The 14,869-nt window shown below is 36.4% G+C and overlaps 1 protein-coding gene across 3 annotated transcripts in view; it reads left to right on the top strand.

Moving 5' to 3' along the window:
- Positions 1-14,869, top strand: part of LOC149554940 (LYR family of Fe/S cluster biogenesis protein) — a 64,341-nt gene that overhangs the window by 31,600 nt on the left and 17,872 nt on the right. Inside the window, exon 2 of one of the 3 annotated variants that reach the window (XM_089828953.1) lies at positions 7,568-7,622. The exons of the other annotated variants lie outside the window; for them this stretch is intronic. Within the exon in view, the coding sequence (XP_089685079.1) occupies positions 7,616-7,622 (7 nt within the window). The 5' untranslated portion in view covers positions 7,568-7,615. The remainder of the gene's footprint in view (positions 1-7,567; positions 7,623-14,869) is intronic. 3 annotated transcript variants of the gene reach the window in all.

Below are 14,869 nucleotides of genomic sequence, written 5' to 3'. Positions count from 1 at the left end.
TCGTACTCCCGGGCTGCAATCTCATCCGCTGCCTTATTGACTGTTGGTATAGCAATCTGAACCCTTCGGTGACCATCACTGTCGCTTCTGATTACCCTTGCCACCGTATTTGCCATCTGTTTTTGGTTCTCGCTATCATCCTTTTCTATTAGTCCTTGGATATCATCAACTGCGTGAGCCATTACCACCTCGCCTCTCGGCATAAGCATTTGCCTTAACCATAGTGGTGCAGTGCATCTCCCCAAATCCGGATTCGGTTCGACCAACAAAGCATCACCAACGGCCTTAGACGCCTGACTTATCTCTTCAATATCAATCGGCCCATCTTCTTCTCTACTAGTTTCTGCCATATTTCCTTGCTGGTTCTCCGAGAGAGGGGAGTACTCCGTACTTTCACTGTAGCCACTTGATTCCGAATCAGAGCTCACCTCCACTGCGGCCCCTTTATCACTCGAATTGACCTCTTGGCTTCTAGCCTTAGTTATACTCTCCCTTGACGGCGCTGCCCGCTGTCTCTTGGCTGGAGGTTCCGAACGTTCTTGGCTTTTCTCTACCTCCAAAGCCCTCTTCTTGCTATTTCTAACTGTCTCCGATTGCCGGCCACTTCCTTCACCCTTCTGTCCGATTGATTCTACTAGACCTTCCTTCGGTTTCATCATCTCATAAGTAAGGAGAACCTTTTGTCTTTGTAGCTTTCTCAACTTGGCATTATACCACGACTCGGTATGCAAATCTACTGTCTTTGTGACTGCCTCCAAGGAAGGATCCTGATGATCGTCCCAATCCACTGGATTCAACTCTGTTCCAACTACTGTCTCATAGTCTTCTCTCAACACACTACGATCATCCTCCAATTGATCGGGAATATCAAGGCCTCTCCATCTGATATCTCTCATCATGTTCACCGACAATCTCGAGAAAGCTAGCTTTCTCACGTGAAAATCATCCTTTGCATTGGCCCAAAAGTCCTCTATAGTGGGAACATGCTTAAATTCGCTTCCATGAGATGCCTTGATAAGACCAACAGGGTCGAATCCTTGCCTTGCTTTGTACCATCCTAGATGATACCACTCCAATTCCTTTTCCGCAGCCTCAAAGGCGGCCCGATTTGGGCAACTATCATTGCCAATTATAATTGAGAAGGAAACGCTTGTTTTCCCCTCATTCCTCATTACTCTATCATAGTGCTCAAGCTGCCTAGCCAATTCCATCAAAACTACCTTGTCGGGCGGGTATCTTGGAAGCCTCTTGGGACAAACTGTACTTCCTGCCACTCTAATGTATGTGAATTGCGGGAATTGGATGAACCAACTCCCAAACTTCTTAATCCTTGCTTCTGCTTCCGATGAAAGTCTCTTAGCAGGCGCCCCTTGTAATACCCTTACTGTCTTCATGGCGAATGCATCGCAAAACATCTTGTAATCCTTGTTATTGTGCAAATGAAGCTGCAGATAGCATTCATGCACCAAATATTGCCCCGGTCCATTACCATTCTCTCCTAAGGCCCTAAGTCCCGGACTCTCATACAATCTAGCAATTAAGTAAAACAGATAGGATCCCATGTAGAATTGCCTTTGGTTTTGAACTGTTCTAAGTTGCAACTCTAAATTTTCACTTATGATCCTAGCCCAATCAAATTTTCCTTTTCCCTTTTCAATTTCATCAATGAAGAAGTACATCCAGTTTTCGAATTGCATAGCTTGAGCTAGGCCCATGATCCGGCTGAGAAGAACAATGAGATCGCCATATTCTGGCTTGAAATCTGCTACTGTAAGCCTTGTTGATTTGTTAACTCCTTTCCTTCCTTCGTGTATCCAATTCCGCTTTAGATGTGAGAAGTAGGCCTCTTGGTTACCTTGAAATGATTTGGCCGCCTGATCCTCCATTACAACTGTCATGCCCTTGCTCTGGGGAATATTAAATGTCTCTTCAATTGCTTGTTCGCCAATGTTGGCCAACACTCTCTTCCCTTCGCCAAAAATGATGGATTTACTGTCTAGATCAAATCTGGATGCACACTCCATAATCAATTTAGGACAAGGCAAAGTAGGAGGAAAAGCTGCTGCATGTACAATTCCGCTCTTGTATATCCTCTTCGCCAAGGGGGATTGTCCTTCCTTTAGTCTGTCCCTCATCCGTATCATGTCCACTGTAGCGATATTAGTATCGGTTATTTTCTTCATTTTCGAGAAGAAGGAAGTTTTGGGCGTCATATCCTCTTTGTCTTTCTTAGCGTTTGCCCACTTGGGATTCTTATTTGCACTATCATCCTCCATGCTCGTCGCCCTATTACGGGATGGTAGAGTGGTGGACCAAAAGGCAAGAAGAACCAAGTAGTGCAATTCTTAGAAAAGAGCGAAAGAATGGATGTCAGCTTAAGCACTCCTTGCAACTCTAGATGATGACTTTCACCTTAACTAATAATCTTACAGCAACTTTTCGGAACCCGGGATATGACATCAAAGAATTACAAATCCCTTTGCAAATTAGAAAACAAAGCCTCTAAGCTTATCCAACACTTGCGTTCTATGCAAAAATCAAACTTTCATATGTATCTCTTCTCCCAACAAAATTGCCCAAATCTGATATAAAAATTGCAGCCCCTCTAGAAAATCAGAATTTTGTCTTCCACAAATTTCGGCCCTCACAAAATTCGGCTCCCACAAAATTTGCCCAAGCAAAGAAGGAGCAAAATCTGTAAAATCTGCCACCTAGGGCACACAAATCGCAGCCCACAAAGTGGAGCAAAAATCCCCAAAATGCAAAAAATCTGGCCTTTAGACAAATCGCCCAACAATGGCAATGGAGAAATTGCCCAAAAATCGCCAAAAAACTGCTTTCCACCAATTTCGGCCAAGTCTGGAAATCTGCCCTTGCTTCAAATTCGCCCAAGCATGAGGAGCAAATGAATTGATGAAAATGAAATGGGAGGGGACTCCCTTTATAGCAGCTTTCACCTTCCTCCCAGGCTGGCCGACTTGGTCCTATAGAGGAAAAAAAAACCAAAATTAAAGCTAAGTTAGTGGCCCACTTTAAATACTTTGCCAAAATTTTAATTTTCTAAAATAAAAACTGCACTTTTAATTTAATAATTAACCACAAATTGCAAAACGAAATTGAATGGTGCTTTGGGGATGCTAAAAATTTCTATTTAATGAGGGTTTGCTAATTAATACATCCTTGAAGTTGAATTTTGGCTAATCAAAAGCCATTTCTTAATATTAATTTACCAATTTCATTAAATACCAAAAGCTTTCAAGGCAAATTTAATCTATTAAAGCCAATTTTTGCAATTTTTCTCTAAATCGATTTTGCTAAATAATTAAAATTTTATGACAAAAAATAAAATTGCCTCTAGAGTAAAAATCGATTTTGCAATTTAACTTCATCTTACAAAATTAAATTCTATTTCACCAAAAAAAATAAGATTTTCCAAGAACCTAAGTCTAACGAAAAATTTCCTTATATGAAAATCATTCAAATTTACAATTAAATCCAAATTTTCAAAAGAAATCGTCTAAGTACAAAATTCACAATCTTATCCTGCCAAGTTGAAATCAATTTTGAACTTATTCGGCTTAAGGATAGAACTGATAGCTCTGGAAAATCAAGTTGAAACCGGGTGAAAAATACATCTAACCTTCTCCACTGGCCCTAAAGGCGATTAAAAAGGGGGTCCCCAAGATTTTGGGGCGATGTGTGAAAACCTCACAACAATATTCAGTTATTAGGACTATGGCCTGCATTATCGAAAAGTCATAAGACTCTTCATGCCATGATGGTGTTAGGGAAAAGTTACATTCATTAGGAAAGTCTATATTGAATGGGGTGAACTCTGATGATAATTACTGCTGGGATTGATCCTTAGAAAATGATATTCTAAACTTCTTCAACACTTATTCTCCTAACCCATCCATTAGTTTATTAATCTTTCAACACTTTTATTTTGAAGACATGTAGAGACATCATATCAGTGTCAAGGATGAAGCCACAACTATCATACATTGTCATGAGCTTTTACCAATTATTATGTCGCTGTCTTTTATCCTATCATGAGCAGATGTCCTCTTTACCTGAACATATTACCTGGCTTTCTATTTTTTGCTGGTCTTATCGGGCACTTGTTTAACCTTTTAACAGTCACCTTTGAGGAGATTGCTCTTTAAAAATAGCTGTCACATGACATCTTCCACTTTGTATTCTTTTACACTATCACATATTATAACCATAGGCTGTTACTTATCCCATCACTTTCCAACGGCCATGTCACTTTTTGAACATTATAATGATGACTCTTATCCCTTGCACAGACAACTGTGTTTTGACTGTCATTATATGTTTCGACTGTTATTTTATCTTTTGTACTGTCATTTATCATTCTTTCTTTGCTGCTGTTCATCTTCTTGCTGTCCTTTCTTCATTACATGACTAGTGCACTACAAGCACTGTCTTCTTGCACTTAACCGCTGCTACATTTGACATATTTTTTCACAGCTATCCATTGTCTTCTATGGACCGTTCACTATATATTACTATCCAAAAGAATTGTTCATGTTACTATAATTGATTTTCATCTGCCACTTGCTATCACATTTTAACATGCATGAACTACACCTTTGTCTCAAGTCTGCTACCTTCTTTTGCTAACTGTCTTAGCCCTAGTCACCATACCTTTCACACTTGCAATGCCATAGAGAATTTCCTCTTAAGCTTGAAACCGCCCTCTGTTGAAGTTAACCTATTCCCATCCTATAAGCTTAATGACTAGTACTTTATAACAATGTCTTTACTGCCCTTATTCTGTAGAAGACCTCTGCCTTGTACTCACAAATTTCTTCCTGGTTCTGATCTCATAATAATCTTTACGCTTTTAGCATTTTTCTTCACGTTATATCTCTATCTTAGCACTGTCTGAGTGCACCTGTGTATGATATTGCCCCCGAATGCTAAGTCTTTGACTCTTTGTGATGTTTTCCTCTGCTGTCCCTAGTAATTTTTGTGGACTGCATTCATAGTCATCCTTGCTACTATTATTTAGTGACTTTTTTTCCCCTTTATGATTTTGGTCTTGGTAACTTTGCCCTTCCTGTCATGCTTTGGGTATATAGCCTCATTGAACATCTTCTTGTCTAGTTCATGATCTTTGTTGTTTGTATTTGAATTAGAAGTCAAATCTTCTGCTCAGTTGCATTGAGTACACATTTTCTTGTACTTTCGTCTCTTCTTCAACTTCAATTTAATTCTGATTTTTCTTCTTACGCTCTCATCACATTTGCTTTTCATTGAAGTTTTGAGCTTTGTTGCCTAAAAGCTTGCTCTTTATAGTCACTGTTAGCCACCTTTTTCTGAAAGTTTTGTAGGCGTTCTCTCATATGAGTGGCTACCAACTTAACTTTCTTGGCCTTTCTTAGCCATGCAGCATACATTTTAAGGTTCCTCATTACATCTTCTTTTCATATTTGTATTGTGATTAATTTCTTACCTACCTTAGGGTCCCCATTTGTTGCTTGTGTATATGGAGGTGGTTAGTAACTACAGAGACAACATGAGAGTTGATTGATATTGGTTTCTGCTTATTCATCTGCTTGTTGTCACTTAAATGTGCACCCTTGTTAAACTTGGTTCAACCATTCAGTGAAACATGAGAGTGAAACTAGGCCTGTGGGTTGCCAAGAGGGGGTGAATCTTGAGAGAGGGATGATTCCCTTGATGGATCACCTAAACTACATCTTTTCAAAGAAAAGGAAAAAATGACAGATTTGGAGTGAAATACTATTGCCTATGGGGTGCTACACTGGACTTTATAGGATCTACTTATTGCACTCATTCACAATTAACTACTTAAAAGATTTATCTATGCTCAAAACTTTAATCAAAACATGTCCGGCATATGTATTTCATAGGAAGTTTTTGAATTTAACATTTGCATGAATGAAAATGATGATTTTTAAACCTCAACCTGCTAAAATCATGGTTATGTGGAGACCTGTCTCTGCCCTAAAAGACACATCTCGGAGACAGAGACGCATCTCGGAGACTTTTAACATCTCCATAGACCTCAAAAAAGGTTGGAGATTTCATGACAAAGTCTCCTGAAGTCTCCCAGTCTCCTAATCCAAAAAGTGAAGTCTCCTTGAAGTCTTCCAATAAAAATAAATGTAAAATATAATATTAAATTATTTATGTATTTTAGCCCTCATTTTAATGCTATTAATACAAAAATTAAGACCAATGACGATTTAAATGATTTTTTGGAGAGCATAATAACTGAAGACCTTGAGATGGATGATCACAACCTTGTGGAGTAGATGATACTACCATCAACATACTAGTACTAAATAGATTCTGGTTTTTGTTTACTAGTACCAAATTTGTTCATTTTTGTTTGCATATCAGCAATTTAACATCAAACTATACTTTTTTGAATTTAAAATTTGAACATGTAATGATAATCTCAGCGATTTTCAATCTGATATGATGATAATCAGATGCAATATTCAGAAAACAAGTATGACTATGAGATACAGTAATGTGATTATGTGAGTGTTGAAATATTTGACTCTATTTTAATTTGACATTAGTATTATTATTTACTTTACTTCTTTAGTTTTACAGTACTAGTATTTTATATTTAGTATTAGACTCTTTTAACTATTAAAAAAAATTGCCATCTCCAAGTACCCCCATCTCCTATTTTTGTAAAATTGCCGTACCGGTACCGAAGACCTCCAAGTCTCCCCGTCTCCCGGTGACCTTGGCTAAAATCAATCAAACATAAACTATGACCAGCGCTAACTATGTTGTTCTTGCACTGTTGATGTTTGAGTAAGACAACATTTAGAGGATCTGACTATAAATGACAAAAAGCACATTGATTCATTCATTGGAGAAGTAGACAAGAAGCTTAAAGAAGGACCAATTGCTGCACTATATTGAATTGAAATGGATTTTGTTGTTACACTAGTTAGAAACATGAGTTACAATGTATTCCTCTTTCACATGCAAAAGGGAAAAGAAAGAACTAGTTAAGAAGAGGACCTCTGCTGCCTTTTAAGAAAGGAAAAGGCTTGAAATTAGGTCCTTGACTGACTCTATATTATGTCATCTCCCCTGATTTGGGGTGTGTAGGTGCAGCTGAACTAGAAACATTGGCAGCTGTGTCTCTGTCCCTGAAATTAGGACTGAGAACGTTGACATGTGAACTACATTTTTTTGAAACACAAAATTTCAACTTTGTCACACCCTTAAAAATCATGAATAATCTCTTGCACTGACTTTCAGTGACCATAAAATCAGGTTCAATTCATGATATCTCAAAAATTTGAAAACCAAAGGGCTCCTTGGGCTATTGGTATCTCTCAACTAAAGGGCCTACATTCATGATACACCTCCCTAAAATCAAGATCCTGCCGTATTTGGCTTAATCTCACTGTTAAACAGTCACATATCTGCTCTCAACTATCTTAAGATGAAATTTTTGCTGGTTCAAAGCTATCATAATGAATATTCTTTAACTTCTCTTTAATCTTTATAGGACAGTGAACCTGATTTCTGTGCTACACTGCAGTGTACGAAGACTTGCAAATGACTCTGGATAGTATTCATCTTGATTCACATGTTATGTGAGTATTTTACATATTTTACCATCCCTCTTTGATATGATATGCTTACTATCTCATTTACCAGAGTCACTGGACATTTTTAAGGACAGCAAAGATTAACAGGGTATTGAATGACCTTTTAGAACAGTGATTACAGTAGTTGAGACAGTAGAAGGAACTCTTGAGACCATGCAAACAACTCTTGTGACCTTGAATAAGTGAAAATCTTGTTTGGAATGGTGAAAAAATTATCATTGAACATGATTCCCTCGCCATTTTCACGAATTTTTTTCCTATATTACTCTTCCTTCTGCTCTACAAGACAGTGTACCACTGTTCTTTAAGACATCTTTGCGTCATAACAGGCTAGGCTTGCTCTTTTCAAACTTTTGAACTTTACTGGTAATCCCTGCTTAAAAACATGGACATGCTCACAATCATAGTTTAAAAATTCGGTGAGATATCGCCATTCTCGCGATATTTTGCCAAGCAAAAACCCAGGCGATTAAATTGCGCCAAAAACCGGCAGCGAAATATGGGAAAAAATCGCAGCGGATATTTAAGAATATATCACCGTGAATACAAAAACTCGCTCAAAGATATCGTTGAAAAGACATTCCAACTCTCATTCGTCTTCGTCGCAACCTAGTCGACTCCCATTTGTTTGCACTCTGCATTCGAAACCTGCATTTGACTTAGCGTGGCATTGCTTGGCTTGCCTCCAGGGGGCAAACAGATCATCTTGTCGCTTCGGTGAACCACTTGAGCCCCCTGCATTCGATGACTCAATGACATTGTCTAGAGTGGCCATTCGACGGTACTAAAATTATTTTGTAAAAGTAAAAGTAAAATATTATGGTTTGATAAATAATAAAAAATTAAAGATATATTTTAATTGTTAAATTTCCTGTAATATTATATTATTATTTATATATATGATTTAACAATTACTATTTCATTTTTACTATAATAGTATTTATTAATTTAGTAATTTTATGTAATTCAAATCTACTATTTTAAATTTACTATAATATTTAATTAATATTGTTGTTTTTTTTTTTTTTTTAACTTATAATTAATATATTCAATATTTATAATACATTTTAATAGATTTTAGTAGATTTATAATATATATTAATAGATTTAATAGATTTTAATTTTTTGAGATTTATAATTTTATCGCTAACTAAGTTTTAGTTGCAATGAATTACGGTTTAACTCAACTTGGATATCTCAAATTATTAAATGTTCTACAAATTTGGTGTATATGTATTTATTTTTAAGAATATTCTAGAAATTTTATATTTTCAAATGTTCGATAAAAGTGTCGATTTATTGCCGTTTTTTTTGCCGATTCCAAGTTTTTCAAAAAATTTGGGCTGGCTGAGATATTGCCGATATCAAGTTTTTAAACTATGCTCACAATAACCATGATTTTTTTTAAAACCTTGAATATGCATCAATGAAGTCATTATAACTGCCTAGAACAGTACAATCTTCTTCTAGATCAGTCATAACTTTTCTAGATCAGCACTGTCTTCTGTCTTTCATATACAAAACAGTCTTTCATATTTCATTTATCACTATCTTCATGTCTTTTTGGGCGTAGTGGAGTACCGCTTTCTTGTCACTGCCCTTCCTCTGTTTATATCATGTTTGTTCTCTCACTGTTCTTATGATAGTGTATCTTTTAAAATCTGGTGAAGAGTCTGTCCAGTGCTGCAAAACAGGAATGTGAAAGACAATGTTTCCTTGGCCTTTGTTCCTGTGGACATAATTGCATCCTTTCATCATAGGCTTTCATACTGAACATGCTCTTCATGGTTTTGCATTGTGATCTTTGTGTTGTCTTGTGATATCTTTTATCTCTGATGTTCAATAAGACGGTGCTCCAATCTCGGCATTATCTATCTTAATGCTGCTCACCTTTATCAAGCACAGATCTTCTAGTTTTACCTCTATCTTTGCTTTAATATGAGGATTACTTGTTTCTCTCAAGATAGTACTCAAGAAAATGTGTTTTTGTGTCTCTTTCACCATGATTAACATCTCATGTTCATGACTTGTTGTTATCCATAGAATCCGCTGTTGTTCATTGTAAGTCTGCTGCGAAACTTGTGTTTTCTGATTCTCTTATAAACATATACTATTTCATATAGTTTCATTGCTTTATTATTATATATTACACTTTTATCCCCTGAATGATGGTGTCTTTTCATTTAAACACTACTATTTCAGCTTTGTAATAGTAACCACTGTCTTGGTATCTGGAAAACAGTCATTTCAATTTTTCAACTCTAGGCATGATCACTACACATTACAGTCACTTTGACATATATATCAGTGTTTTGTATTTTTATTCAGTGTCTTGATAGTTAATATCAATGTTGTCATTCCATATGACTTTTCTTTACATTATTACACAGTTTGTATGGTACCATTGTCTTTCATTTACACAAAAGGTTGTCTTCTATTATAGCCTCCGCCTGTACTATGATATTAATGCATGTTACTGTCATAATTATGGTCCACTGCTATTGACATTGCTGATCTCTCTTGATGCAACAGTGAAGACCTTTTAGAACAATGATAAGACTTCATCCCTCCTAGAGCAATGGATGCATCCTTCTTATCAAATCAATAATTATAGTTACAGAAATTGCATTGATTCCTCCCAAATGTATTGTTTGCTGCCCCTATCATAACTATATGCTGTCATTTAGGCTACAAACTGCGGTGAAAACTGACACAGTCAAGTGAGGAGAAATTCTAATGGAGATGTCCAACCTTGCAGCTAGAGACAACACAACGGAAATGACAAAACAAATCAATAACAACATCAGCACATAGGGAACAATGATCTTCGATATTTACATCAAATTGGCCCGCAAGTTCAGATTATAGATGTTTTAACAAACATGCCAAATCACTAAGGACATAAGCCTTATTCCCGATCATCACTATTGGATCTCTTGGCTATACTTTCTACCATGCAGCTGCTACCTCTCAGCTGCCCCTCCTAAACAAGAACTACTACCTTACTTATATACAAGATTGCCAACCACAAGTCAGCTTATCTGATCAACAATCTATAAAGAAATGTATTTCAATAATATAGGTCAGGATGCAAATCCATATGAACACACAAGGAGGTCGGCCACATGTATCAGAACATATAATAATGTGCCATAAAGCTTTGCATAACGTAAATCTCCATCGCAAGCCGAATCTTGCCTACCTGGCTGTTAGAACAGGAGAGCCAATAGGAACGTACCAATCATAAGATGACTTTATCTGGAAACATCTGACCAAGTTGCACATCTAGACACAAGATCTCCAAGATGTCTAGAACACACCATATGGATCGCATAAGATAACGAGCCAACTAGATTGATTGCTACTTAAAACGCAGAAAACTGCCCAACTGGAACAGAATACAGATAAACTGAAAGGGAACATTATTTTGGGCGATGCAAGGTTGCCAACAACCCAAGGATGCTCCTGCATCAAAAACCTTATTGCCAAATTGAACATATCTTGCCTTCTGCTTCTTTTGATTCACACAAGGTCATTGTCCTTTATGATCCCTTTGAAGTTTGAACAGTCAATCTCACGGAATGGTCATTGATACTCTCGAACAATGAAAGATCTCCCCAAGCAAGTACACCTCTGTTCTAATCAGTGAAAAAAAGAGCTCCTCAAAGAATGCTCAAGCCTCTCTCTTAACATTCAAGCTGTCCTCCTATTGAACTACTCTTTCCAAAAGCTAGAACAGTTATGTATCCTCAAAATTGCTCAAATCCCAAAAGAGCCTAAAACCCTAAAGAGCCAAAGAAAGAGATTTTAAAATGAAACAGCAGAACTTATTGAAATATTAAAAAACCTTGAAACTGTGCATGAAAAGAATCAAACACTTAAGTGATGTTGGGTTTGTGGGCTTTCTCAAAACCCTTCCTTTTCCAAATGCTTGAAAATCTCTTGTAATCTGCTGTTAAACACCTTTGATATGTATAGTGGTTTTTCATCAATGTAATATAGCTGCTCTTGCTTTAAATAAATTGTCGTCTCTGGTCTATGCAATCATGCATTCTACTGTAAAAGAGTGTTGTCCACTCTATAATGGTAAATCAATGTTGTATCAAATAGAGGAGATGAAAGCTCCTTATAAAGATTGACAAACATGACGTTATCAAAAGAAACAATCGTGAACTAAATATAAAAATAGAAACTACCTAATAAATTAAAGATTAACCAAGATGACCATTAAAGAAACATTATAATAATTCTACTACCTTTTTTAATGGTTATTGTCTAACTGTTGTATTTTTGGTCACAAACACTTTAAAACATTTTGCTATTGTTGAGATGTTTCCTGGATCTACAAAATCTTAATGATCAAGAAGCTGCCCAATCTGATGTTGTGTAACAAAGCTATTATTCCCTATAGCCAAAGACGCTGAGATGAAACTCAAACTGCGATTTTCAAAAAAATCACCAAACCTTTGTTTGTAGATGAGCATTGCAACTCAGCAGTCTGCAAGAATACACAATTTTTTAGGAGAAAAATTGGAAAACTAGACACGATTTTTGAGGTAAAATATAGATCAAAAGCAGGCAACAGAATTCAAGACACAAATTGGAGGATAAAAACCTTTGTTTCTGAGGAAAAATGGTAAAACCCAATAGATAATTTTTGAGATTTTTTTTATTAGAACCCATTAGATAAGTTTTGAGGAAAAAATTATAAACTCATCAGAGAAACCTTCATACAGTGAAACATGAGTTTTTATGTGGTAAAACACCACATGCAAGTAAAATGGAAGTACATGCAACTCACAAAATGCACATGCAAGCAACATGAACAAACATGCAACTTTAAAAAATCAGAGACTTTTGCTCAAACCAAGAAATTATGCGATTAAAACCCTTGACCAAGCTTACAATTTTCATAAAATACCTCCAACAATTTTTACTTTAAAAAATGGAAAAACAATTTTCTGGAAGAAATTCCAGATCAAAAGAGGCTCTTAAAAAATGTGCCAAATTTTATGAATTCCTACACTCTGATACCATGTTTTGGTAAATCAATGTTGTATTAAATTGAGGAGACGAAAACTCCTTATAAAGATTTAGAAAGACCATGTTTCTAGAAGAAACAATCATGAACTAAAGATAAAATAGAAACTACCTAATAAACTAAATACTAACTAAGATGTTCATTAAAGAAACATTATAATGTTGTAATACACTCAACAAACCTGTAAATGTCCATTTGTGGGACTGACATTATTCATGATATCTGATTTCCCTTTGATGAAAAGCACTGCTCTCTGGAATGAAAGCCCAATATTCTATAATGAAACTTACTCTTTCTAAACAGAAGAAAATGCTGCTCCTTTGCTCATGCATTCTCTGCTCTCGAATGCATATGTGCTACTCCCTGTATGAAATAGCTGTGTTTTCATAAAGGGAAACCAATGCTCTTTGATATGAAACTGCAGTTTGTCTTCATGGACCAAGCACTAGTCCATCTCAATCTTCTGATGCAGATTTGAGAACTTCTGACCACCATGAACAAGGCATACAACTGAGATCCGCTAAACAAACCTGTAGATGTCTGTTGGTGGGACTGATATTATTCATGATATCTGATTTCCCTTTGATGAAAATAGCTTCTATCTGGAATGATAATCCAATATTCTTCAATGAAACTTACTGTTTCTAAACAGAGGAAAATACTGCTCCTTTGCTCATGCGTTCTCTGCTCTCAAATGCATATGTGCTGCTCCTTGAATGAAATAGCTGTCTTTTCATAAAGGAAACCAATGCTCTTTGATATGAAACTGCTGTTTGTCTTCATGGACCGAGCACTAGTGCATCTCAATCTTCTGATGCAGATTTGAGAACCTCTGGTCACCATGATCAAGGCATGCAACTGAGATCACACTCTTTCCTCCTTGGTTTCTCCCTTAGCCATGGGCCAGGGTTTTGTCCCTTTGAAAGTTATTTTTACCTTTTTACTTATTTTCTGAAAAACATCGCTGTCTTTTCAGAAATAGCTGCTCCTTGAATGAAATACCTGTCTTTTCATGAAGGAAGCCAATGCTCTTTGATATGAAACTGCTGTTATTTCTGATTGATCCAACCAAATGCTTGCGAATATTAGAAAACTTAACTTAAAATGCCCATTAGAAGAAAAGGATGCACTTTTCTTTTCTAGAAAGAATGAACTTAAAAATAAAGGTTTCTCTTTTTTAAAGAATCAAATGAAACTTTGAAGGCACCAAGGGTATAGTACCCACATTTAACACACAAAACCTTTATTATGAACATAAGACTTAATGTAAGGCTATTTTGACCTAGAGGTGGGAAAAATAGGCAATATTTTGGCAACTCCCAGAGTTGTTCACTTGCTAAACATGAAGGCAGAGTAGCCTTTATGATATCCATTCGACATAAGAGGGTCAAGAGGTCTAAAAACAACCTAGGACAGACCTGTATAACTTTGCTGTTAACAAACACTAACAACAAATAATCTTCAAACCAGACCTAAGCAACTTGTGCTCAAGCACTTGAAGGAAATGAACAATGTTTAAAACACACTTAAAATAGACAAACTTGTGCAACATCACTTAAGGAAGGCGAAGAACTAAAGTGAAAGATGTCCATCAGCACTTAGGAGGAATGAAAAATCTTGATCTAAACTATACTAACCAAGAATAACTTTTGCTCAAACAAAAGTATTTACTGGTTGACTAAAATAGATCCCCTTTGTTCTCAACATAAAATGCTTTTTATGTTTGAAGACAATTGATTAGAAATGAAGACCAAGGCATCCAACTAGTAGCTGCAATTGCTTGTTCTGTTACCTGTTTCAGTTGGTACTGAAGTGCATAAATAGAGAGAGCATTCTCTTCTTTGACTGCAAGGTCATGCTTAGCTCAATCTTTGACCGTGTTTTCATACTTGGGTGTAAGCATGGTTTGTGATACATAGTTACCCCCATTCTGTATAGTTGTCTAATAGGACAACCTCTTGTGAATGAAAGTTGGAACTTCAATGCTTGTCTCTTGTTGCCGGGCTGCTCTCTTGACATCATTTTTCTGATTGGGAACACTTGTTTCATGCCTATGAACCATTTCCCTGATATCATGTTGCTGGCTGAAATGAGTAGTTCCATGTGAATTAAATGGAACCATGTATTGACCCCTTTGATTGTGCTGCTCATAAGCTGCTTCTTTAGGAAATGGTTACTTTTCATCAAGTTT

Source organism: Cupressus sempervirens, chromosome 5, assembly GCF_028749045.1.
Source record: "Cupressus sempervirens isolate cs-2001-9-10 chromosome 5, ASM2874904v1, whole genome shotgun sequence".
Classification (NCBI taxonomy): Eukaryota; Viridiplantae; Streptophyta; class Pinopsida; order Cupressales; family Cupressaceae; genus Cupressus; species Cupressus sempervirens.
Note: the sequence above shows the minus strand (reverse complement) of the source record. Positions and strands in the feature narration are given on the sequence as shown.